At 43.0% G+C, this 26,979-nt stretch overlaps 1 protein-coding gene across 3 annotated transcripts in view; it reads right to left on the reverse strand.

The window, feature by feature from the left end:
• lama2 (laminin, alpha 2) overlaps positions 1–26,979 on the reverse strand; it is a 399,772-nt gene that overhangs the window by 71,641 nt on the left and 301,152 nt on the right. For all 3 annotated transcript variants that reach the window (XM_072251541.1, XM_072251540.1, XM_072251542.1), the window contains 8 exons: positions 20,456–20,554; positions 19,887–19,998; positions 18,933–19,095; positions 12,802–13,012; positions 10,699–10,815; positions 9,232–9,392; positions 5,819–5,957; positions 2,443–2,545 (listed from right to left, as the gene is read on the reverse strand). In XM_072251541.1, coding sequence (XP_072107642.1) covers positions 2,443–2,545; positions 5,819–5,957; positions 9,232–9,392; positions 10,699–10,815; positions 12,802–13,012; positions 18,933–19,095; positions 19,887–19,998; positions 20,456–20,554 — 1,105 coding nt within the window. The remainder of the gene's footprint in view (positions 1–2,442; positions 2,546–5,818; positions 5,958–9,231; positions 9,393–10,698; positions 10,816–12,801; positions 13,013–18,932; positions 19,096–19,886; positions 19,999–20,455; positions 20,555–26,979) is intronic.

Below are 26,979 nucleotides of genomic sequence, written 5' to 3' on the forward strand. Positions count from 1 at the left end.
AAATCCTTCCTCTTTCAGCCCAAATCAATACCCCTCAGGCTTGGACTCCTCTACATTGGGGAAAAGACTTTTACTATCCACCTATCTATGCCTCACATTAGCTTAAAGATTTCTACAAAGTCACCCCTCAGTTACAATTAGATCTTAAATTTTAACTCATTTGTGCTTTGATATGTTTTTTAAAATAATATAAATCTCTCAATAAGTGACTATGGCCAAGGAATCTGAGTGTACTATAAAGTGATGGACATAGCAGTGGAGTGTTAATCATCAGTTTTGTCATGGGCCTTTGCTACCAGCTTCAATTGTGCCAAAAGCTCAAGTGAAGGACATTGTTAAAGTCTTTTTGCACTTTAACAGGAATGAAAATGTGCTTTGCACCAGAGATAACGGAGTCTGGCCATGGGTGGTAGAGTCACTGTCTCATGGTTTCAGAGACTCGGGTTCAGTCTTGAGCTCAGGTGCTCTCTGTGTCAGTTCTTCATATGTTATCTGTGACCACATGGGTTTCCACTGGCAGTTCAGGGTTCCTCTCACATCCCAAAGAACCATGGGTCAGTAGGTTAGTTACCCAATGTTAATACCCTCCTCATGTGTAGGTCTCTGGTAGAATCTGGGGATTCTGGAGAATAAACAATAATGGGATTAATGTAGGATTAGTCTAAATGTCTAATCCTACACTACTACATCCCTTAGTCTAAAACAGTCCTGATGAAAGGTCTTGGCCCAAAACGCCGACTGTTTATTCATTTCCATAGATGCTACCTGAACTGCTGAGTTCCACCAGCATTTTGTGTGTGTGTTGCTTTGGATTTCCGGCACCTGCAGAATTTCTTATTTTTAGTTTGAATGGCTTGCTGAGGTCTGCGTGGATTCAGTAGGACAAAGGGTTTGTTTCTCTGCTGTGTGACACTGTGAGACTGGATAGTGGCAGAGGGATGGGACATGGGAGTAGAAAGAGGCAGCTACTGGTCAGAAGCCAGGGGCTGAGCACAGTGACCAGAAGAGTAGTGCTGGCTTTAATTCAGGGCATCCCATGTACAGAGGATCACAAGAGCATAGAAGATAGCTGGGTGAAGAGGCAGTCAGGACCTGAGCCAAATGTGGAGGTTTCAGGAAGATTAGTGCAGGTCAAGGCCCGGGCCTCGAGGATGTCAGGGCAAGTTTGACTTGACAAGGATCAGGGGAATGAAGATAGGCGGCTCTCTGGAATGAGAGAAGGAGAGGTCAGTAGGACTTGAGGCAGGATTTTGTAGGATAAGGGGTAATATTGAGCCTAGTGGAGTAGCAGTCCAGGAGAGAGTTGTGAGGAACTGGTTAACCTCAGAGTGCCCATTGACAATTGCAATAAAGGTGCAAGACTTTCCTCTGACCCACTGTAGCTGGACCTCACCGTACTTGTGCCCATGAGAATAAACTCAACCCGACCAGACCGTCATTCTGGGCCATTTACCATCCTGACAATTTCTCCCACACGGCTCAAAAACAGCCATTGTGTGGAACAGATATGAATTGATACACAGAATACAGAAATTGACTCAGTCACACAGGAACATAAGGCAGAAAATGGCTGGTTAAATATACAGAATATTACAAAGTGACTCAGAAATACCTATCTCTCTATGGTGAGCACGTTTCAAGCAGCAATACACAAATTGCTGGAGGAACTCAGCAGGTTAGACAGCATCTATGGAGGAGAATAAGGAGTCTACATTTCGGGCCAGGACAGGAAAGGAATGGGGGGGTTGTGGGGGGGGGGAGAAATACCAGAATAAGAAGGTTGGGGGGGGGAGAGGAAGGAGTACAAGCTGGCAAGTGATAGGTGAAGCCAAGCGAGGGAGAAGGTGGGTAGGTGAGGGGCAGGGGAAGATGGGAGGTGATAGGTGGAACAGTTAAAGGGCTGATGAAGAAGGAATCTGAGAGGAGGGGACACTGGGCCATGGGAGACAGGAAGTAGGAGGGGCTCCAGAGGGAGGTGATGTGTAGGCGAGGAGAAGGGAAGGGGTAAAAGGGGAGTCAGTATAGGGAATGGAAAAGAGGGAAAGGGGAGGGGTAGACATTACAGGAAGTTAGAGAAATCAACGTGCATGCTGTCAGTTTGGAGGCTACCCAGACAGAGCATGAGGTGTTGCTACTCCAATCTGAGAGTGGCCCCATCGTGGCAATAGAGTAGGCCATGGATCGACCTGTTCGTTTATTATCAAAGCATGTATCCATATACAACTCTGAAATTTGTATTCTCCAGATAGCCACGAAACAAAATCATTCAGAGAGAAACATCAAACTCAGCTTCTCCCCATACAAAAAAGAATGTAAAGAACATCCTATCTCACGTCAGAATGGGAATGGGAAGTAGAATTAAAATGGGTGATCACCGGGAATAATACTGTGTGATTTAATGTCTCAGCTTGTCGATAATTATTTTACAAATAAAAAACTTACCCTTTACATCTGCCCCCACACGCTGGGCCTCATTCAACTGTTTAAAACTCTTCTGTAGTGAGCTCTTGGCAGTATCTTTTATAGATCCACCTGGACCAGATACCTGATTAAAGAAACACAAATCATGATAACCAGCATTACAATGATTGCAGGCATATAATCACATTAAAGACGTTGTCTAATAATATTTCTGAGTGACACTCTGGAGCAATATTTTGTCATTGTGTAGGCAGTCAGACACAACAGTCTATAACATTCACTTGGATGTTTGACTATGATTCTCTTTTCACTCTTAATATCTAATAAGTACCTTATCCTCCATCTACCTTTAAGTGTGCTTGGATTATTTTCTCTCTCCTGTGTGCATTTATGGTTCTCCATCAATGTATAAGTCTGCTCCCCTCTCCTTTCCTTTGGACTTCTCTCACTAAACTTCTGACTCTACTTATCTGAGCTTTCCTTTTCCAGATGTGCCTTCATCTTTCTTGCTAAACTTTTTCTCCAGGCACCTCATTTTTTCTCTCTCCCTTTGCTTGTCCCTGACACTTTATTGGTTCACTTATTCTCCGTCTCTCATCTCCTCCCTTTTCTGATTCGATTGGACAATTCTGCCCTCCCTGTGGGTAAATCGGTTTTGGCTTAGTTTGAGAATTTCATTTTGTAAATCAGTGGGTTCAGTGCTCAGGAACTTTGATCTGCGAATCTGACCGTAATGGATGTAAAATTATCATCTAATACACTTCTGGAATTTACAGCAGTTCATCCACATGTTATAACGACATATAATCCAAAACGACGAACAGCATTAAGGCTGCAGTGATGAATGGAATTTGGATCTTCGTTCCACTCAATTTACTAGTCTATTTTGGATATTACCCAATTTAAAAACATGCTCTCAACAGTATTAGTAACAACCGAGTCAGTACATTTCAGTGAAAGAGTGTGCTATTTTAACAATATTTATCTGTATTAATTATCCCACTTTAACTGCCTCACATACCTTACCCAGTACCGTAATTGAAAAGGAAATCTTTTCAGGATGATTGGAAAGGAGCAGAGGAATGGGACTAATTGGATAGAATCATAGAAAATGTATGATAGATGTCTGTACTGATTTACAAAAAAAGTTATACCATCTAATCCCACATTTTAGCACTTGCTCTGTAGCCCCATAGGTGATAGCTCTTAAAAGTATTCATCTAAATATCTTTCAAATGAAATAAGATTCTACCTCCACCACTTACTCAGACAAGGAGAACCGGATCCCTACAACCCATATGACCATAAGACATAGGAGCAGCATTAGGCCATTCAGCCCATCGCGTCCACCTTGCCTTTTCATCATGGCTGATCCTGGATCCCATTCAACCCTATACACCAGCCCTCTCACCATATCCCTTGACGCCCCAACCAATCAAAAATCTATCAACTTTTACTTAAAATATACCCACGGACTCGGCCCCCACCGCAGTCTGTGGCAGGGCATTTACCATTCTTTGGCTAGAAAAAAATCCTCCTTACTTCTGTTCTAAAAGGTCATCCCTCAATTTTGAGGCTGTGCCCTCTAGTTCTGGATACGCACAGCAGAGGGAACATCCTCTCCACATCTACCTTATCTAGTTCTTTCAACCCTCTCATTGATCTTTTTCTTTCTTTATTCTCTCACCCAGTGGAAGTGGTAGGTGCGGGCTCAGTTGCGACGTTTTAGAGAAGTTTGGGTAGGTACATGGTTGAGAGGGATATGGAGGGCTATTTTCTGGCTGTGGGTTGATGGGACTACCCATATAAACAGGTTCTCAGACTAGATGAGCCAAAGGGCTTCTTACTATGCTGTAGTGCTCTATGCCTCAAATCCCACTAACTGGGGCGGCACGGTAGCATAACAACAGTTCTCAGTACCAGCGATCCTGTTCAATTCCCGATGCTGCCTGTAAGGAGTTTGTACATTCTTCCCATGATCCCGTGCATTCCCTCCTGGTGCTCCAGTTTCCTCCCACAATCCAAAGGTATACTGGTTGGTTGGTTCACTAGTCATTGAAAAATTGTCCAATGGATCGGCGAGGGTTAAATCAGGCGTTGCTGGGTGGGATGGCTCAAAGGGCCAGAAGGGCCTATTTTGCACTGTATCCCATTAAAGAAAATAAATAAATAAATCTATGTGCCCTGGATACTAACCCCTCTGCCAACATGTCTGCCCATTCAATGATCCAGCACAAGCAAGATGGACTGAATGGTCACCTCTGTGATACCAAAGCCACCTTCTGTTCCACTGGTCGCCCTGTGGCTGCATTTCACAACGATTCCAGCAGCTTTTCTCCCCTTTGTAAAAGACACCAATTCTCACCCTTTGTGTTGCGATAGGATTCGGCACCTCAGTGCCTCTGTTCCTCATGTTCCTTTGGCCTTAGACCATAAGGCCCTGAGATATAGGAGCAGAAGTAGGCCATTCGGCTAATTGAGTCTGCTCCACCATTCAATCATGGGCTGATCCAATTCTTCCAGTCATCCCCACTCCCCTGCCTTCTCCCTATACCCTTTGATGCCCTGGCTAATCAAGAACCTATCTACCTCTGCCTTAAATGCACCCAGTGACTTGGCCACCACAGCCACTCCTGGCAACAAATTCCACAGATTTACCACCCTCTGACTAAAGTAATTTCTCCGGATCTCTGTTCTAAATGGACGTCCTTCGATCATGAAGTCATGCCCTCTTGTCCTAGGCTCCCCTACCATGGGAAATAACTTTGCCATATCTAATCTATTCAGGCCTTTTAACATTTCTATGAGATTCTCCCCTCATTCTCCTGAACTCCAGGGAATGAATACAGCCCAAGAGCTGCCAGACGTTCCTCATACAGTAATGATCCACTGCCATTACATGAGGCCCACTCCTCATGTGTTTTCCCATTGAATTAATATAGCGATTTGAGCAAACTGTTCAGTGCCTTCCCCAAAAATGTTAGGCACACATCTACAGTATATGTAGCTAGGGTGCTGAAGACTTTTACACAGTACTATACATTGGTTAAAAGAGGAAGGTGGGGGCATATATATCATCCTTGTGAATTTTGTATTTGTATTTATGCAATTTATATAATATTAATAAAAATATTGAAAGAGGAGTCAATTTTTAAAAAAGGAAGGTTGGTGGGAAACAGAAATAAGAGTACTTAGTTTTGATTTAACTCATAATACTAAGTGTTATTTGGTAACTGGAAAGACATAATATACAGTACTATATATAGTTTGATTATTTGCACAAATGTTTCTAGTGGTGAAAAATGAGTGAATGTAAACTGGTTCAAAGAGCACATGACTGTAATAGCCAGATTTCTTACAGTGATTCGCGAGGGTCAAGAGGCGCCGCTCTTCTTACCAGTCTCACAGCCTGATTGGCCGTGTCCTTGGCTTCTTTCGCTATTTTTTCAGCTTCATCAATTTTTTCTTTGATATTAGTATAGGCTCTGAAGGCAGCAGTTGCATTAAAGGACAGGTTCTTGGCTTCTGCAAGGATGCTACATTACAAAGAAAACTATATTTATAAAGAGCAGCCAACAATATTAACAATAGCATTTTTCCATACTTGATATTTTTAAACTAAGTACTGGGCCGTTTGCCTGTTTTCAAGTCAATGAGGAAGTTATTTTGTAATTTGGTTTTACGGCCACACAACAAAACAGCAGCAATCATGAGAAAGCTGGTGTACTTCTTTGTACAGGGTGCCGTTAAGGCCATGCTTAAATACTGAGTGTCATTACGGTCTCCTTACTTGAGGAAAGATATATTGGTTTTGCAGGCGGTGCAGAGGACACTTATCAGATTGATTTTACAAATGAGGGGGTTAGCCAATGAGGAGAGAGTGATTCATCTGGGACTATACTAACTTGAAATTTTGAAGAATGCGAGGGAATCTTACAGAAGGATATGAAATTATGAAAGGGATAGATGGATAGAGGCAGGAAAGTCGTTCCCAATGACAAGTGATCTGGAACCATAGCTTCATGGCTCAGAGAGAGTAGTTACAGGACAGATTTGAGGAAGAGCTGCTTTCCTTAGAGTGTCGTGAACCTGTGGAACTTTCTGCCCAGGGAAGCAGTAAGACCATAGGACCATAAAATATAGGAGCAGAAGTAGGCTATTCAGCCCATCAAGTCTGCTCCGCCATTCAATCATCAGCTGATCCAATTATTCCAGTCATCTCCCTATACCCTTTGATACCCTGGCTAATCAAGAACCTATCTATCTTTGCCTTAAATACACCCAATGACATGGCCTCCACAGTTGCTCGTGGCAACAAATTCTACACACTTACCACCCCCTGACTAAAGTAATTTCTCCACATCTCTGTTCTAAATGGACGTCCTTCAATCCTGAAGTCGTTCCCTCTTGTTCTAGACTCCCCTACCATGGGAAATAACTTTGCCATATCTAATCTGTTCAGGCCTTTTAACATTCGGAATGTTTTTATGAGATCCCCCCTCATTCTCATGAACTCCAGGGAATACAGCCCAAGAGCTGTCAGATATCCCTCACACGGTAACCCTTTCTTTCCTGGAATCATTCTCACGAATCTTCTCTGAACCCTCTCCAATGTCAGTACAGTATATCCTTTCTAAAATAAGGAGCCCAAAACTGCGCACAATACTCCAAGTGTGGTCTCTCAAGTGCCTTATAGAGCCTCAACATCACATCTCCGCTCATATATTCTATACCTCGAGAAATGAATGTCAACATTGCATTCACCTTCTTCATCACAGACTCAAGCTGGAGGATTACCTTTAAGGTATCCTGCACAAGGACTCCCAAGTCCCTTTCCATCGTTGCATTTTGAATTTTCTCCCCATCTAAATAATAGTCTGCCCATTTATTTCTTCCACCAAAGTGCATGACCATACACTTTCCAACATTCTATTTTATTTGCCACTCTGCCTATTCCCCTAAACTATTTAAGTCTCTCTGCAGGCTCTGTTTCCTCAACACTACCCGCTCCTCCACCTATCTTTGTATCACTGGCAAATTTAGCTACAAATCCATTTAGACCGTAGTCCAAATCACTGACATACAGTATAAAGAGAAGCGGTCCCAACACCCTGTGGAACTCTACTGGTTACCGGCAGCCAGCCAGAATAGGATCCCTTTATTCCCACTCTCTGTTCTCTGCCGATCAGCCAATACTCCACTCTGTAAATCCATGGGCTCTTATCTTGCTAAGCAGCCTCATGTGCAGCACCTTGTCAAAGGCTTTCTGAAAATCCAAGTACAACACATCTACTACATCTCCTTGGTCTACCCTACCTGTAGTTTCCACAAAAAATTGCAGTAGGTCATGTTGCAACTCCATAAATCTCTGGTGAGACCACACTTTGAGTATTATGTTCAGTTCTGGTCACCTCATTATAAGAAGGATGTGGAAGCTATGGAGAGGGTGCAGAGGAGATTTACCAGGATGTTGCCTGGATTGGAAAACAAGTCTTATGAGGCAAGGTCAGCAGAGCTGGGACTTTTCTCTTTGGAGCGTAGAAGGACGAGTGGGGACTTGACAGAGGCCTACAAGATAGGGTGGATAGCCAGTACCTGTTTCCTAGGGCATGAATAACAAACACCAGAGGGCATATGTACAAAGTTAAGGGAGGGAAGTTTAGGGGAGACATCAGGGGTAAGCTTTTTACACAGAGGGTTGTGGGTGCCTGGAATGTCTTGCCAGGGATGGTGGTGGAGGCTAAAACATTAGGGGTATTTAAGAGCCTCTTGGACAGGCACATGGATGAAAGAAAAATAGAGGGTTACGGGGTAGTGTGGGTTTAGTACTTTTTTGTTAAAGGAATATATGGGTTGGCACAACATCTAGGGCCGAAGGGCCTGTACTGTGCTGTAGTATTCTAGTGTCTAGGGTCTAGGCTAGTCAAGCAGGATTTTCCTTTCAGGAAACCATGCTGGCTTTGGCCTATTTTGTCATGTGCCTCCGGGTACTTTGTAATCTCATCTCTAACAATCGATTCCAACAACTTCCCAACCACTGATATCAGGTTAACAGGTCTATAGTTTCCTTTCTGCTGCCTCCCACACTTCTTAAGTAGCGGAGTAACATCTACAATTTTCCAGTCATCCGGAACAATGCCAGAATCTACAGATTCATGAAGGATCATTGTTAATGTCTCTGCAATCTCTGCTACTTCATTAAATATATTTAAAACACAGTTAGATAGTAGGGGAATTAAGGGAATAACGGAATGGGGAAAAAGGCAGGAGGGTGGAGCTGATCATAAACACAAGAAAATCTGGTCATGCAGCATCTATGGATAAACAATGACAGTTTGGGCTGACACCCTTCACCAGCACTGGAAGGGAAGGGGGAAGAAGCCAGAATAAGAAGGTGAGGGGAGGGGAAACAGCACAAGTGGGTAGGTGATAGGTGAAGTCAGAGAGGGGTAAGTTGAGTGGGTGGGTGGGGGTTGTTGATGTGAGAAGCTGGGAGGTGATAGGTGGAAAGGTAAAAGGCTGAAGGGGAACAGGTTGGACAATGCAAGAAAGGAAATGTGGAGTTGAGTCCACAGCCAGATCAGGCACGGTCTTATTGGATGGCAGAAGAGGCTTGATTTTCCAGATAGTCTACTCTTCTTCCTTATGTTCTTGTGATTCTCCTTAAACGCTACCTCATAAGCTTGTCTGGAAATCACATCTTAGAAAGACACTTTCTTTGATCTGGCATCGATTTTTGTTTGTACTTCACTAAATCACTTTTGAAGCTTCATCAATATACATATAAAAATAAATTGCTGAATTATCTACCCATCCAGGATTGCAGACGAGTCATTCAATACTGCAGCATGATATTCTGCACTCAAGACCAGTTCCGGAAGCTTCTCATCATAAATTCCTGCTGACAATTTATCCAGTTTATCTCTTAGCTCTGTAGTTAATGGCTCCATATGCTTTTTCTCTTTTAGTTCCTATTGAAGAAAAACAATAGGCTTCAAACAAGAAAGAACCAAAACAACTGTCACTTTTACCCATTAGTATAGAAAATATGTGGATAAGCAACTTGGAAATAGAACAGTACAGCACAGTATATCTTCAGCCCACAATGATGTGCTGACTTTTTAAACTATTCCAAGGAGAACCTTATGCTTATCTTATCCCAGTAAGATAGCAGAGCATTCGGACACAGTGGCCTCTCAGAGACCAACAAAAGGTGTTTTTTCTCTTTGTTAAATGACTTTTTTTATCATCAGAAGACAATGCTGGACTCCAAGAACTTAAGGTACTGAAGATCTACCCCATTAGAGAGCTGCTTGCTGGCGGAGGAGCTAGACATGGTGTGTGAAGGCAGCACACAGTGTAACTGTGGGTGATTGTCTTCGAAGTTTCTCTTGTGATTGCAAGACCCTGTTGGATATCGATAATGTAAGATGCCACAGGCCTGTTTCCCTTGTTTGGTGGAGCAGCATGGCCTCGGATGTAGTGAGCACTAGGCCTCAAGTGGAGAGTTTGCCTGCTGCTGCAGTCAAGAAGAGGAGACGTTGCAGGCAGTCCATGCTCTGTTGGTGGGATGGCCTTTCCTGTTGGGGCTGCCCTCCAGTGTTCAATCAGTGAAACGACAGGCAAGATTGAGTGCATACGTTTGGCTGCGCACTGCCGAGAATTGCATCATCAAATTGCGGGACATGTCGCTCAGGGACTTGGGCTATATACTTGTTTGTTTTTTGGCATGACTATGTTTTTTGCTTGCTATTTTAAATGTGCTGTGTATACTTTGCATCTTGGCTCCAGAGGAATGCTGTTTCATTTGGCTGTATTCATATATGGTTCAATAATTAACATTGATTTGATTAGATCCTTTTTTACTTGATTGCTTCAGAGCTCCAGCAGTCTAGGTTCTATCCTGATCTCTAGTACTGTCTGTGTAGAGTTTGCACTTTACCACATTGACTTACCCTGTGCAAGCTCTGATTTTCTCACACATCCCAAGGTTCTCAGGCAAATTGGAGGGGCATTAACTAGGTTCTAAGAACAAATCGGTTATAGGAAAGCAAATGGAGCAATAGAATTGAAAGGACTGCGCTGAGAGATGGGATAAACCTCTTGGGCTGAGTGGCTCACTTCTACATTGTGAGGAGAAATGAAAAGTCCCACTGGGAGTACCACTACAGGTAAATTGTACTTGTTTTAAGTTGGCAACAAGAATAGTAAGCTTGTCTCTTACCGGATATGAAAGCTTGCACTTCTCATTATTATTTTTGTAATTTCTTTACTTACATCCAGTTCCAATGAGATATTATCCAAGAGGTTCTTGGCTTCAGCCACGAGATCATGGCCTTCCTCAATTACATCTTCAGTATCCTTTTTACCTTCTTCAACTTCCTGCTTTCTTTTCTGAATCCAATGAATAAGAACATCTGAGCAATCTCTCACAACATGAGCAAGTAATCATGTACTTTTTTAAAAAAAGTCATAAATTTCATGATGGTAGATGCTTTTCTGAAAACTGCCTCCAGCTGAGGGCGTTACAAGGGCGAGGAAGTTGGAGCCGGTGAAGTGAAGCAGTGGCTCACATCAGTAACTACACAAAGACCTCCAGCATGCAAGATTGTATGAAAGCACATTTATTCACCTTGTATCATAAAATACATCGGTATATGTCCCCTCAAATCACCAAATTTAAATCCAGCAGATGCCTTAACAGTAACTGATAGTTGGAATACAGCATTTTTAATCAAAACATTGCAGCCATACTCTTCTGCCAACTCCACTATCTCAAAGAACAACTGTTGTAGAAAATGTTCCGTTTAATGGGACCGAGTGTAGAATTACCAGAATCTATCCACTTTTAACTCTTGACTGGTAGTAAAAAGCTAATACTTCTAAAATCATTTGCCAATTTTCAAAGGAAATCAAATTGTTTAGACATTACAAGAAATCTAAGAGCAGGTCCTTAAAATGTTTCTTAAATCTAAATCAAAAGGTCAGTTTTTAGCAAAATGGTCAAAAGAGAGATCTGCAGACATATACAGTGGATTCCAATTAATTGGGCCATTTGGTACAACTCTCAAAGAACAGAAACTAATCGAGAAAATTTCTGGGGTTCCCTTCCTTCATTTGGTACACTGTGCTACTTAATTGGGACAGGAGACTGTTGTCGTAGTGTTTCTAACTATCATCAGTTGTGTACACTTGTGTGGCTATTTTACACTATACTATGCTTACAGCAAAGATTTTTTAAATTCTCTCAGTCGCGTGTGCTAGTATTATGTTATCCAGTGGGCCGATGGACACCGATTCAAAAAGCAGTGACTTTTGATCATTTTTATTTTTTATTTTGACTTCAAAAAATTTTAGACCCTTGCCAAGCTGCCGTGAAAAGCTTTGACACAAGCTGAAATAATTCGAGGTGTCTACCTCAAGGGTCTACCTATGGAGCTTAGAAAAATAGAGGGCTATGGGTAAGCATAGAAATTTCCAAGGTGGGGACATGTTCGGCACAGCTTTGTGGGCCGAAGGGCCTGTATTGTGCTGTAGGTTTTCTATGTTTCTATGTGTCTCCATTGATTTTGTTCACACAGAGACGTACACTGGATGAATTCCTCCGTTGATAACTATTACAATCTAATTCACAGTTTTACAGGACAGTAATAATATTTGTAGTGTTCTAATTTGTTCTGTATTTCATTTAAATGCATAATTTATTCCTCAGTTAAACCACAGTTTAGTTCTTTTTTACACCTTTTTTAACTATTTTGATGAAACTTCAGTTAATTGGGGCAGCCACTTATTTCGTCCAAAATGTACTGATCCTGATATTTCCCAATCAAGTGACCAATAAAATGTGACCAAAATGAAGAATATATTAGGAGGCAAGAGATTCTGCAGGTGTTGGAAATCCAGAGCAACACCCCAAAAAATGCTAGAGGAACTCAATAGGTCAGTATCTATGGAGAGGAATAAGCAGCAGACTTTTTTGAGCTGAGACCTTTTATCAGCACTGAAAAAGGAGGGAGATGAAGCCAGAATAAGAAAATGGAGGGAGGGAAAAGAGTACAAGGTGGCAGGTGATAGGTGAAGCCAGGTGAGGGGGAAGACCCAGGAGCAGAATTAGGCTATTCAAACCATTGAGTCCGCTCCACCATTTCATCACGGCTGATCCCGGAACCCAGTCAACCCTTTATGCTTTAGGGAAGGTGTGAGGATAGGGGAGGGGGGGTTGAAGTCAGAAGCTAGGAGGTGATAGGTTGAAAAGGTAAAGGGCTAAAGAAGGAGGAATCTGATAGGAGAGGAGACTGGACCCTGGGAGAATGTGAAGGAAGAGAAGAAGTACACAAATTTAGGAAAAAGTAGATCTAAAAGATTGAAATAAATTTGTACCTCCAGTGCAGTTATATTTTTTTGATTAACAGAAGACAAGCGGTCAGTCTCTTCAATTTTTGCTCGTGCTTCTTTCAACAGTTCCTGGGCTTCATCAAATTTATCTTTGTAATCAGTTATTTTGTCCATAACTTCATCCTTCAGCCCCTGAGTGGTTTTATGGGGATTGCCAAACATCCTTTTCACTCCCTCTAAAAGTGCATTGGCAGCACTGAAATCCAAAACATATGAAGCGTTAGTAAAAGGAGCAGGAATTGACCATATTGCAACTTGAGCTTGTTCTATTATGATATTATGACAATTGTGCTACAAAAAAATAAATCTCATTTTTCTAAACCTTGACTCTGGACATGCACATCCTCCCCAACTGTAAAGATTGTTCTGCTGGAGGTCAGAAATTCCAGTTCTTCCAAGCCGTTTCCACTTTGGCTGGCACGACAGTGTACCAGTTGGTGTAACTCTTTTACAGCACCAATGTCTGAGGTTCAATTCCTCCACTGTCTGTGAGGAGTTTGTATGTTTTCCCAGTGACCACATGGGTTTCCTTTGGACGCTCTGGTTTTCTCCCATAGTCCAAAGATGTACAGATTAGTAGATGAATTGGTCACATTTGTGTAATTGGGTGATGTGGGCTCATTGGGCCGGACAAGCTTGTTGCTGTGTTGTATCTCTAGAATAAATAGATAAATAGCGGGAGAGTCCTGACCAAGAGATACGGCTGCAAAGTAATGTGTCAGTAATACGAAACAGAGATGCCTCTTTCTCTCTCTCTCTCTCTCTCTCTCTCTCTCTCTCTCGAGAGAGAGAGAGAGAGAGAGAGAGACACACACACACACACACACAGACAGCCTGTGGTATGTTGAATACCAGGTGGACGAGCAGTCTTTGGGGTACTGCAAAGCTGTGTGTTTGCTGTTGCTTTGCTGCACGCCTGAGTGCTTGGTGGTGGGTGCTGATGCTTTTTTCTTTGCGTGTGGGGGGAGGGGTGATCGTTGCTTTGCTGCTGCCTACACGTAGGAGTGGGGGGGGGCTGGGGGGAACTTTAGGGTTCTAACATTTAACTGTTGTTCATTCTTTGGGGGCACTCCTCTGTTTTCGTGGATGGTTGGGAAGGAAAAGTATTTCAGGATGCATATTGTATACATGGGGAACTTGACTTGAAGGCGAGATGAAGCCAGCATAGATCACCATGATCATACTGAATTGTGGGGCAGGTTTGAGGGGCCTACTCCTGCTATCTTCTTCTGTTCTTCAGTTGTAGGGTGGACCTGCAGCTTCAGAAGGTGTGAGTACAATGTTTAAATATCAATGAGAGGGAAGGCTGTCGCCCAGCCCTCCAAAACTTCTCTTTCTACTGTAATGGTTACCAGTCGTCCAAACACAGAGGGCTGGCTTAGTTGTGTCGAACATGTCCCCACTTTAGAAATTACTAGGGTTAGCCATAGTCCTCTGTTTTTCTAAGCTCCATGTACCTATCCAAAAGTCTCTTAAAAGACTCTATCGCATTCACCTCCACCACCGTTGCCGGCAGCCCATTCCACGCACCCACCACTCTCTGAGTAAAAAACTTACCCCTGACATCTCCTCTGTACCTACTCCCAAGCACCTTAAACCTGTGCCCTCTTGTGGCAGCCATTTCAACCCTGGGAAAAAGCCTCCGACTATCCACACGATCAATGCCTCGCATTATCTTGTACACCTCTACCAAGTCACCTCTCATCCTCCGTCGCTCCATGGAGAAAAGGCCAAGCTCACTCAACCTGTTTTCATAAGGGATGCTCCCCAATTCAGGTGAAATCCTTGTAAGTCTCCTCTGCACCCTTTCTATGGTTTCCACATCCTTCCTGTAGTGACGTGACCAGAACTGAGCACAGTACTCCAACTGGGGTCTGACCAGGGTCCTATATAGCTGCAACATTACCTCTCAGCTCCTAAATTCAATTTCACGATTGATGAAGGCCAATACACCGAATGCCTTCTTAACCACAGAGTCATCTTGCACAGCTGCTTTGAGCGTCCTATGGACTCAGACCACAAGATCCCTCTGATCCTCCATACTGTCAAGAGTCTTATCATTAATACTATATTCCGCCATCATATTTGACCTACCAAAATGAACCATTTCACACTTACCCGGGTTGAACTCCATCTGCCACTTCTCAGCCTAGTTTTGCATTCTATCAATGTCCCGCTGCAACCTCTGACAGCCCTCTACACTATCCACAACAGCCCCAACCTTTGTGTTATCAGCAAACTTACTAACCCATACCTCCACTTCCTCATCCAGGTCACTTATAAAAATCAAGAAGAGTAAGGGTCCCAGAACAGATCCCTGAGGCACACCACTGGTCACCAATCTCCATGCAGAATATGACCCGTCTACAACCACTCTTTGTCTTCTGTGGGCAAGCCAGTTCTGGATCCACAAAGCAATGTCCCCTTGGATCCCACGCCTCCTTACTTTCTTAATAAGCCTTACATGGGGTACCTTATCAAATGCCTTGCTGAAATCCATAAACACTACATCTACTGCTCTTCCTTCATCAATGTGTTTAGTCACATACTCAAAAAAATTCAACCAGTCTCGTAAGGCACAACCTGCCCTTGACAAAGCCATGCTATTCCTAATCATATTATACCTCTCCAAATGTTCATAAATCCTGCCTCTCAGGATCTTCTCCATCAACTTGCCAACCACTGAAGTAAGACTCACTGGTCTATAATTTCCTGGGTTACCTCTACTCCCCTTCCTGAATGAGGGAACAACATCTGCAACCCTCCAATCCTCCGAAACCTGTCCCGTCCCCATTGATGATGCAAAGATCATCGCCAGAGGCTCAGCGATCTCCTCCCTCACCTCCCACAGTAGCCTAGGGTACATCTCATCTGGTCCTGGAGACTTATCCAACTTGATACTTTCCAAAAGCTCCAGCACATTCTCTTTCTTAATATCTACATGCTCAAGCTTTTCAGTCCACTGCAAGTCATCCCTACAATCGCCAAGATCCTTTTCCATAGCAAATACGGAAGTATTCATTAAATACCTCTGCTATTTCCTCCAGTTCCATACACACTTTCCCACTGTCACACTTGATAGGTCCTATTCCTTCACGTCTTATTCTCTTGCTCTTCACATACTTGTAGAATGCCTTGGCGTTTTCCTTAATCCTGCCCACCAAGGCGTTCTCATGGCCCCTTCTGGCTCTCCTAATTTCATTCTTAAGCTCCTTCCTGTTAGCCTTATAATCTTCTAGATCTCTAAAATTACCTAGCTCTCTGAACCTTTCGTAAGCTTTTCTTTTCTTCTTGACTAGATTTATTACAGCCTTTGTACACCATGGTTCCTGTACCCTACCATAACTTCCCTGTCTCATTGGAACATACCTATGCAGAACCCCACACAAATATCCTCTGAACGTTTGTCACGTTCCCTCCGTACCTTTCCCTGAGAACATCTGTTCCCAATTTAAGCTTCCAAGTTCCTGCCTGATAGCCTCATAATTCCCCTTACTCTAATTAAACGCTTTTCTAACTTGTCTGTTCCTATCTCTCTCCAATGCTATTATAAAGGAGATAGAATTGTGATCACTATCTTCAAAATGATCTCCCACTGAGAGAGCTGACACCTGACCAAGTTCATTTCCCAATATCAAATGAAGTACAGTCTCTCCTATTGTAGCCTTATCTACATATTGTGTCAAGAAACCTTCCTGAACACACCTAACAAACTCCACGCCATCTGAACCCCTTAATCTAGGGAGATGCCAATCGATATTTGGGAAATTAAAATCTCCCTGCATGACAACTCTGCTATTATTACACCTTTCCAGGACCTGTTTCCCTACCTGCTCCTCGATATCCCTGTTACTATTGGGCAGCATATAAAAAACACCCAGTAGATTTATTGACCCCTTCCTGTTCCTAACCTCCACCCACAGAGACTCTATAGACAATCCCTCCATAGCGTCCACCTTTTATGCAGCCGTGACACTATCTCTGATCAACAGTGCCACACCCCCACCTCTTTTGCCTCCCTCCCTGTCATCTAAAACCCGGCACTTGAAGTAACCATTCCTGTCCCTGAGCTATCCAAGTCTCTGTAATGGCCACCACATCATAGCTCCAAGTATTGATCCATGCTCTAAGTTCATCTGCCTTGTTCACAATACTCCTTGCGTTAAAATAGATACATCTCAAACCTTCTCTATCACCTGCCTGTCATCCCTCATACACTGTCTCCAAGATTTCTCTATTTGTGAGCCAACCTCCTCTTCCCCAGTCTCTTCAGTTCGGTTCCCAACCCCCAACAATTCTAGTTTAAACTTCTCGCAGTAGCCTTAGCAAACCTCCCCACCAGGATATTGGTCCTCCTGGAATTCAAGTGCAACCTGTCCTTTTTGTCCAAGTCACATCTGCCCCAAAAGATCCAAAAGTTCCAATGATCCAGAAATCTGAATCCCTGTACCCTGCTCAAATCCCTCAGCCACACATTTATCCTCCACCTCATTCTATTCCTATACTCACTGTCACGTGGCACAGGCAGTAATCCTGAGATTACTACCTTTGCGGTCCTGATTCTCAACTTCCTTTCTAACTCCCTGTAGTCTGTAGATAGTCTACTTTAGATAGCTTCAGAAATTGTTAGAGGAGAAGTTTGGGTAAGTGCCATTGATTTATGGTGCATAACCGCTGGGTAGCATCCGGACTGGGCATGATACTAGGCATGAGATTTTGACTTCTGGTTAGCTAGGTTAGTGAGTATGTCTACTGATCAAATGTACTACAACCATGTTTAGTCATCATGAATCAAATGCTTGTTATGCCGCTGGTGTTCAGGGCAGCATGCTGTTTCCATAACAAATTATTTTTGACCAGTCAGGGTTGCTAGCCCTGAGCTGAACCATCGAACCTGAAGGACCAGTGGACCACTCTTAGTATGGCATGGGTGACCCTACCAAAAGTCAAAGCACAAAGCCCCGACTCCAGTCAACATTGCTCTCCTGGCTACTGAGGCACGCAAGCCTCCAAACCTCAGGACAAGGTTGTGGTTCTCTTGCAGGCATGTTTAGTCAGGATCCCAGGATATCCCAAAGTTAACTTCTTTCAATAAATCTTGGTGATGGGTTCAGACTGCAATGGGGGACACTTGCGGGCTGCCCCCAGCACGTCCCTAGATGTATCGGTTGGTAACACAAATGACGTATTTCACCGTACATTTTGATGTACGTACGATAAATAAATCTGAACCTGAATCAATGTCGTCATCTTTTATAAAGGGGAAATCCCCTTTGACCAATTCATAGGAGTTCTTTCAGAAAGTAATATAGGTTTATGGATAAAGGGAAGCCGCTGGTTTCAATGTCCATGTGTTAAAATATGTGTGAATCTGAGTCCACCAGCCTGTAGCTGAACCACAGGAATGTCAAGGTTAGAAAAGGCTTATTCTACTCCTTTAAAAATAAATCCCACTGTGTTCACCTTGGGGTATACTGCCATGACACTCCAAAGTGGAAACAGTGGTATTCATTCTTAAAGCAGAACATTAGGATTTATTTTTAAAGGAGGAGAATTGAAAAGTCGGGAAGTTATGCTGAATTTATACCACAACATCAGTAAACTGCTGTTGGAGTACTGCAAACAGTTTGCATTGTTATTTTATAAGGATACAGGCAGAACTTACAAGGATGATAGCAATATACATGAGAGGCTACATATCAGAAGAGAGTGAACAGACTAGACTGTCTCCTGAGAAAAGGCAACTGAAGGTTGCTCTAATAGTATACTTCAAAGTAGCAAAAGAGAAACTCCTTCCTCGTGCATGGAATCACATTAGAAGAGACCATATAAATAAATTCATCACAAAGAAACCCAATGGAGTATGAAACCGAGAATGTGGAACTCATTATTGGAAGAAATGATCAGAATGATGGGAGCTGAACAATCTCCTGAGGAAGAAGAGAGCAGGTGTTTACGCAGACAGATTTCACTTTGTAAAGAGATGACGGGGATTGAATGGCGGATAAACATCAACATGGATAGGTCAGGGTGAATGGCCTGATTCTGAGCCAGACAGAATGTGTTTCCCTGAAAGAGAAGCGCACAAGAACAACATAAAGATCAAAGCTACATACTCAAGTTCATCATCAGCCATTTCCTCATGCTTATTAAATGATCGCCCTCGCATCCTTGCCAGCATACTTTCAATATCCTTCTGCATGTGTTGCAGATGTATCTCTGAAACCCCATCTCTGATTCGAATGGTTTCATTTAACTTTTTACTTTTGTCCTTTAAATCTGTGAAATTAAAAGGGAAACAATTTCTAATTGTAAAGCAGGAGCCATAACATTACCAACATTGTTCATTATGTGCTATCTCATATGACGTGGACGATCCTGGTCTTTCCATGACCATGATTGGTCTTGGCAAATTTTTCTCCAGAAGTGGTTTGCCATTGCCTTCTTCTGGACAGTGTCTTTGCAAGATGGGTGACGCCATCCATTATGAATATTCTTCAGAGATTGTCTGCCTGGTGTCAGTGGTTGCATAACCAGGACTTGTGACATGCACAAACTGCTCATACGGCCATCCACCACCTATACCCAGAGCTTCACATGACCCTAATCGGGGGACTAAACAGGTGTTGCACCTTGCCCAAGGGTGGCCTGCAGGCTAGCAGAGGGAAAGAGCACTTGACACGTCCTTTCGCCCCCCCCCCCGCCATATTTCCAGCCCGCCACCCAAACATTGTCAATAGATACTCCCATTTCTTATGAATTTATATACAGGACTTCTAAAATTCAGAAGGAATAAAATGGTGGCTATGACAGTAAAAAACAAAAGGAAGATCTTACCAATCTAACAGTTTTTGCTGTTATTAAGTTGATATATGAGACACAACTTGCAGATTGGATGTAATTTTGAATACTGCTTTAACTTGGCATGCATTGTCAAGTACTAAAATCCTGAGAGAGGTAGGTTTTCACAAATATTATGTCAAGATATAATAACATCAGAATTTAAGAGATAAAAAATTATGCCTAAAGCACTTGAAGAAAGCTTTCTGATGCAGTGTATTGATGCCTACCTTCAGCAGCAAACACAACAGATTTAATGGATTTTTCTAACTCCATTGCTCGTTTGAGTGTCTTTTCGGTGTCTTTATCTGTTTGCTCACCATCTGCGGAAACTTTCGATGTCTAATTTTAATTTTAAAATAATTCGGTTAAAAATGACTTTACCAGCAAAAGACTGAATAAATATATTAATATTATTTTGTAAATGCATTTTGTTTGGCTAAATATAAAACCTTCAGAATATTATAACATTAAGAAGCAAATATATACTTTGATTCATTTTAAAACTCTTGAGAAGACACATCACTTTTAGTACGCTTGGCACAAATCTATAAAAAACATTTTTATTTGGTTAGAGTATTTTGGAAATGTAAATAAAAGTTTACTGATGCAGTAAAGAAACATTTATGTCACAATATTTTTATTATGAAAAATGAAAATTTGAAATAAAGCAGCCCTGACTTCTTTTATCAGATTAAGTTATATGTGCTGAAATTAGGTTTCCTTCAACAGAAGTTTAAATTTTTGAGCTATATCTTAATATTCAGTTTGCAGTCTACATTAATATATCTCACTGTACCCTGTTCAGTAACTCATCCATCTCTGTTACCAAGGTATCCAGGTGACTGTCGGCCAGCTGTAGAAGTCTTTCAGGAGCTCTCTGTGGTGACGTTAGATACTGTAGAGAATTGAACAAGTTCAGTAATTACAGAAGGCACAAATAGTGTTCACTCATTGTACTAAAACTATCTAACCAACTCTATTACAGTCTTTTGGTTTGAAATCGATGAGACGTTAATGGACATGTTGAAATTTCCACTGCTGAAGTCAGATTAATTGCACAATACACTCATTCTACAGATTGTAAAGCACGTAACCGTAGTAACACAGACAAAATGCTGGAGTACTCAGCAGGTCAGAGGGCAAGTACAGAAAGGAACGAAGAGTTGATGTTTCAGGCCAACACCCTTCATCAGGACTGGAGAGGAAGGGGGAAGAAACCAGAATAAGGAGGTGAGGAAGGGGAAGAAGTAGAAGCTGGTATGTGATCACTGAAGTCAGGTGACTGTGAATGTAGGTGGGTGGGGTGAGGGGGTGGTGGTAATGAAATAAGAAGCCGGGAGGTGATAAGTCGAAAAGGTAAAAGGGCTGAAGATGGAATCTGACAGGACAGGAAGTGGACCATGGGAGAAAAGGAAGGAGGAGGGAGGTGATAGGCAGGTGAGGAGAAGAGAAGGGGTAAGGGGAATGGAAAAACATAGAAGGGGGAGGGAGTAGAAATTACTGGAAGTTAGAGAAATATTGACGTTCATGCCATCAGGTTGGAGGCTACCCAGAAGGACTATAAGGTAATGCTCCTCCAAACAAGCATCTAACTGTAGTTATGACAATTATAATAATTCTGAGCTGGATCTATCATTCACAGTCATCATATACCTCCAATTACCTGGTCCAGCTGTAAATGGCTGACCTGCTTACCCTCGGGTTAACTTCAAGTTCTCGATGGTGACATGGCTTTGAGCAGAGAAGTGTATCACCATCCTTGGATGTTTCCGTTAAATCTTGATAGAAGACAGACCACCCGGGCTCTGCCTTCTATCAAAACTGTCATCCGAGAATCTCCTTTAAGGGCCTCGCACATCCTGCACTGGCAGGACAATCCCAGTAAGACTGTACTGAACCATTGAACTCCATGTAGAGTCCAGGGATGGAGCTCAATGACAAATGTGCCTGCCAAATCTGTCAGCTGGTCCCAGACTCCCAGCACATGCACACAGGATCAGGATTAACTTCATTTTGATAGACTGAAAGTAGGGTGTTCACCTCAGAGCAAGGTGCAGGCCAACGTGCATCCTGATTGCAAGATCTAAGTAAAACATCAAAGGTGCCAAGGTCCAGGATGTCTCAGAGTGGTCACAGAATATTTGCAAGGGGGAGGGTGAGCAGCTGGAGGTCGTGGTGCACATTGGCACCAATGACATAGGCAGAAAGGGGGAAAGGACTCTGTTCAGAGAGTACAGGCAGTTAGGAAAGAAGCTGAAGAGCAGGACCTCCGAGGTAGTAATCTCTGGATTACTGCTGCAGCCATGCGCAAGTCAGGGCAGAAATAGGACGACAGTACAGATGAATGAGTGGCTGAGGAACTGGTCCAGGGGGCTGGGTTTCAGGTTCTTGGATCATTGCAACCTCTTCTGGGTCGGGAGTGACCTGTACAAGAGGGATGGGCTGCACCTAAACTGGAGGAGGACCAATATAAAATGGCCGAGAGGTTCACTAGCACTACTGTGGAGGGTTTAAGCTAGTTTGATCCAGGTTGGAACCAGAGCCCCAGGTCAGAAAGTGGAGAGAAGGTAGCTGGCAGGGCCAGTAAAAATAGGCAGGAGCAATTGATAGTGGGACAGATAATTTTAAGTGTGAGTATTTTAATGCTAGAAGTATTATGGGTAAGGGTGATGAACTTAGAACATGGATCAGTACATGGAACTTGTGGCCATTACAGAGGTTTGGTTGAGAGAGAGATATGGATGGGTGCTTTATGTCCCAGGGTTACAATGTTTGAGATAGAGAGGGAGATAATAGAGGTGGGGGAGTTACACGACTGATCAGAGACAATATCACAGGTGCACTCAGAGGGAAGTAATGTGAAGGGTGTTTAAAGGCCAAGTGCACAAGTACAGGACAGTTATGCTTCAGACAGAAGGAAGGGCAAGGATGGTGAGCTAAGGCAACCTTGGATGTTGAGAGAGGTGATGAATTTAGTCAAGAAGGAAAAGAAATATGTAAAGCTTAGGAAGCTAGAATCAAACAGAGCACTTGAGGATTATAAAGAAGCAGCAAAGAACTCAAGAGAATTAAGAAAGCCAGGAACGGCCAGGAAAAGCCCTTGGCAAGTGGGATAAAAGAGGCATTCTATACATATATCAAGAACAAGAGGATAACTAGAGACAGGGTAGTACCACTCAAGGATAAAGGGGGGCACATTTGCTTGGATGCAGATGATCTGTGCAATATCCTCAATAAGCACTTCACATCAGTATTTACCAAGGAGAAGGAGATATACCAAGGATAGGGAGATTTGTGCCCAGAGCACTGATTGCTAGGGCATTTCGAGGTAATGCAGGAGGTCATATTGGGTGTCTTAAAGAGTACTAATATGGATAAGTCCCCAGGACCTGGTGAGATATACCCCAGGTTATTGAAAGAAGCAAGAGAAGAAACTGGTGGGGCCTTGACCCATATTTTTGTCCTCTTTAGCCACAGGTGAGGTCCCAGAGGACTAGCGAGTAGCTAATAGAACCATAGAACACTACAGCACAGAAAACAGCCATTCGGCCCTTCTAGTCTGTGCCGAAACTTTATTCCGCTAGTCCCATTGACCTGCACCCAGTCCATAACCGTCCAGACCTCTCCCATCTATTAATCTATCCAATTTATTCTTAAAACTTAAGACTGACCCCACATTTGCCATGTCAGATGGCAGCTCGCTCCACACTCCCACCACTCTGAGTGAAGAAGTTCCCCCTAAACCTTTCCCCTTTCACCCTAAAGCCATGTCCTCTCGTATTTATCCCTCCTAATCTAAGTGGAAAGAGCCTATTTGCATTTACTCTGTCTATACCCCTTATAATTTTGTAAACCTCTATCAAATCCCCCCTCATTCTTCTACACTCCAAGGAATAAAGTCCTAACCTGTCCAATCTTTCCCTGTAACTCAACTCCTGCAGACTCGGCAACATCCCAGTAAACCTTCTCTGCACTCTTTCAATCTTACTGATATCCTTCCAATAGTTAGGTGACCAGAACTGCACACAATACTCCAAATTTTGCCTCACCAATGTCTTATACAACCTCACCATAACATCCCAACTCCTATACTTAGTACTTTGATTTATGAATACCAGGATGCCAAAAGCCTTCTTTACAACCCTGTCTTCCTGTGACACCACCTTCAGGGAATTATGTATCTGAACTCCCAGATCCCTTTGTTCCTCCGCATTCCTCAGTGCCCTACCATTTACTGTGTATGGCCTACTTTCATTTGTCCTTCCAAAATGCAACACCTCACACTTGTCTGCATTAAATTCCATCTGCCATTTTCTGGCCTATTTTTCCATTTGGTCCAGATCCCTCTGCAAGCTTTGAAAGCCTTCCTTGCTGTCCACAACGCCTCCAATCTTGGTGTCATTGGCAAACTTGCTGATCCAATTTACCACATTATCATCTAGATCACTGATATAGACAACAAACAACAATGGTCCCAGCACAGATCCCTGAGGCACACCATTAGTCACAGGCCTCCAGTCTGAGAAGCAATCGTCCACTACCACTCTCTGTCTTCTCCCACACAGCCAATCTTGAATCCAGTTTACAATCGGTCCATAGATACCTAGTGTCTGAACCTTCTGAACTAACGTCCCATGTGGGACCTTGTCAAAGGCCTTACTAAAGTCCATGTAGACAACATTCACAGCTTTTCCTTCATCTACTTTATAGACAATATGTGCAGGAGTAGGCCATTCAGCCCTTTAAGCCAGCACCGCCATTCACTGTGATCATGGCTGATCATCCACAATCAGTATCCAGTTCCTGCCTTATCCCCATAACCTTTGATTCCACTATCTTTAAGAGCTCTATCCATCTCTTTTTTGAAAGCATCCAGAGACTTGGCCTCCACAGCCTTCTGGGGTAGAGCATTCCATATATCCACCACTCTCTGGGTGAAAAAGTTTTTCCTCAACTCCGTTCTAAATGGTCTACCCCTAATTCTTAAACTGTGGCCTCTGGTTCTGGACTCACCCATCAGCGGGAACATGCTCCCTGCCTGCAGCGTGTCCAATCCCTTAATAATCTTATATGTTTCAATAAGATCCCCTCTCAGCCTTCCAAATTCCAGAGTATACAAGCCCAGTCGCGCCAATCTTTTGACATATGACAGTCCCGCCATTCCGAGAATTAACCTTGTGAACCTATGCTGCACTCCCTCAATAGCAAGAATGTCCTCCCTCAAATTTGGAGACCAAAACGGCACACAGTACTCCAGGTGTCATCTCACCAGGGCCCTGTCCAGCTGCAGAAGGACCTCTTTGCTCTTAGACTCAATTCCCCTTGTTATGAAGGCCAGCATGCCATTAGCTTTCTTCACTGCCTGCTGTACTTCCATGCTTGCTTTCAGTGACTGATGTACAAGAACACCTAGATCTCGTTGTACTTCCCCTTTTCCTAACTTGACTCCATTTAGATAATAATCTGCCTTCCCGTTCTTACCACCAAAGTGGATAACCTCACACTTATCCACATTAAACTGCATCTGCCCACTCACCCAGCCTGTCCAAGTCACCCTGCATTCTCATAACATCCTCCTCACATTTCACACTGCCACCCAGCTTTGTGTCATTGGCAAATATGCTAATGTTACTTTTAATTCCATCATCTAAATTATTAATATATATTGTAAACAGCTGCAGTCCCAGCACTGAACCCTGCGGTACCCCACTGATCACCGCCTGCCATTCCAAAAGGGATCCGTTAATTGCTGCCCTTTGTTTTCTGTCAGCCAGCCAATTTTCAATCCATGTCAGTACTCTGCCCCCAATACCATGTGCCCTAATTTTGCCCACTAATCTCCTATGTGGGACTTTATCAAGGCTTTCTAAAAGTCCAGGTACACTATATCCACTGGCTCTCCCTTGTCCATTTTCATAGTCACATCCTCAAAAAATTCCAGAAGATTAGTCAAGCATGATTTCCCCATCGTAAATCCATGCTGACTCTGACCAATCCTGTTACTACTATCCAGATGTCGTAATTTCATCTTTTATAATTGACTCCAGCATCTTTCCCACCACTGACGTCAGGCTAACTGGTCTATAATTCCCTGTTTTCCTCTTCCTCCCTTCTTGAAGAGAGGGACAACATTAGCCACCCTCCAATCCACAGGAACTGATCCTGAATCTATAGAACATTGGAAAATGATTACCAATGCGTCCACTATTTCTAAAACCACCTCCTTAAGTACCCTGGGATGCAGATCATCAGGTCCCGGGGACTTATCAGCCTTCAGACCCAACAGCCTATCAACACCATTTCCTGCCTAATATAAATTTCCTTCAATTCATCCATTACCCTAGGTCCTTTGGCCACTATTACATCTGGTAGATTGTTTGTGTCTTCCCTAGTGAAGACAGATCCAGTACCTGTTCAACTCGTCTGCCATTTCCTCGTTCCCCATAATAAATTCACCCGCTTCTGTCTTCAAGGACCCAATTTAAATAGTTAAGAAACTATTTTTTTCCTTTTCACATCCCTAAGGAAGCTTTTACTATCTTCCTTTATATTCTTGGCTAGTTTACCTTCGTACCTCATTTTTTCTCCACATATTGCCTTTTTAGTTACCTTCTGTTGCTCTTTAAAAGTTTCCCAATTTTCCGGCTTCTCACTCATCTTTGCTATGTTATACTTCTTCTCTTTTATTTTTATACTGTCCATTACTTCCCTTGTCAGCCACGGCCTCCCCTTACTCCCCCTAGGATCTTTCTTCCTCTTTGTCTCTACAAGATCGTTAAACACATTCTACCACCCACAAACCCATGCTGACCATCCTTAACCAGCCCTTGGCTGTCCAAATACTTGTATATCCGATCTCTTAGAACACCTTCCAATAACTTACCTACTACTGATGTCAGGCTCACTGGCCTGTAATTACCTGGTTTACTTTTGGAGCCTTTTTTAAACAACGGATCAACATGACCTACCCTTCAATCCTCCGGCACTGCACCCGTGGCTAAGGATATTTTAAATATTTCTGCCAGGGCCCTTGCAATTTCTACACTAGTCTCTCTCAAGGTCTGAGGAAACATCATGTCAGGCCCGGGGGATTTATCTACCTTTACTTGCTGTAAGGCAGCAAACACCTCCTCCTCTTTAATCTCTATATATTCCATGACACTACTGCTTGTTTCCCTTCCTTCCATATACGCTATGCCAGTTTCCTGAGTAAATACTGATGAAAAAAAACTGTTTAAGATCTCCCCCATCTTGTGAGGCTCCACACATAGACAACCACTCTGATCTTCTAGGGGACCAATTTTGTCCCTTACTTTCACA

This window comes from Mobula birostris, chromosome 2 (genome assembly GCF_030028105.1).
Source record: "Mobula birostris isolate sMobBir1 chromosome 2, sMobBir1.hap1, whole genome shotgun sequence".
In the NCBI taxonomy this organism is placed as follows: domain Eukaryota; kingdom Metazoa; phylum Chordata; class Chondrichthyes; order Myliobatiformes; family Myliobatidae; genus Mobula; species Mobula birostris.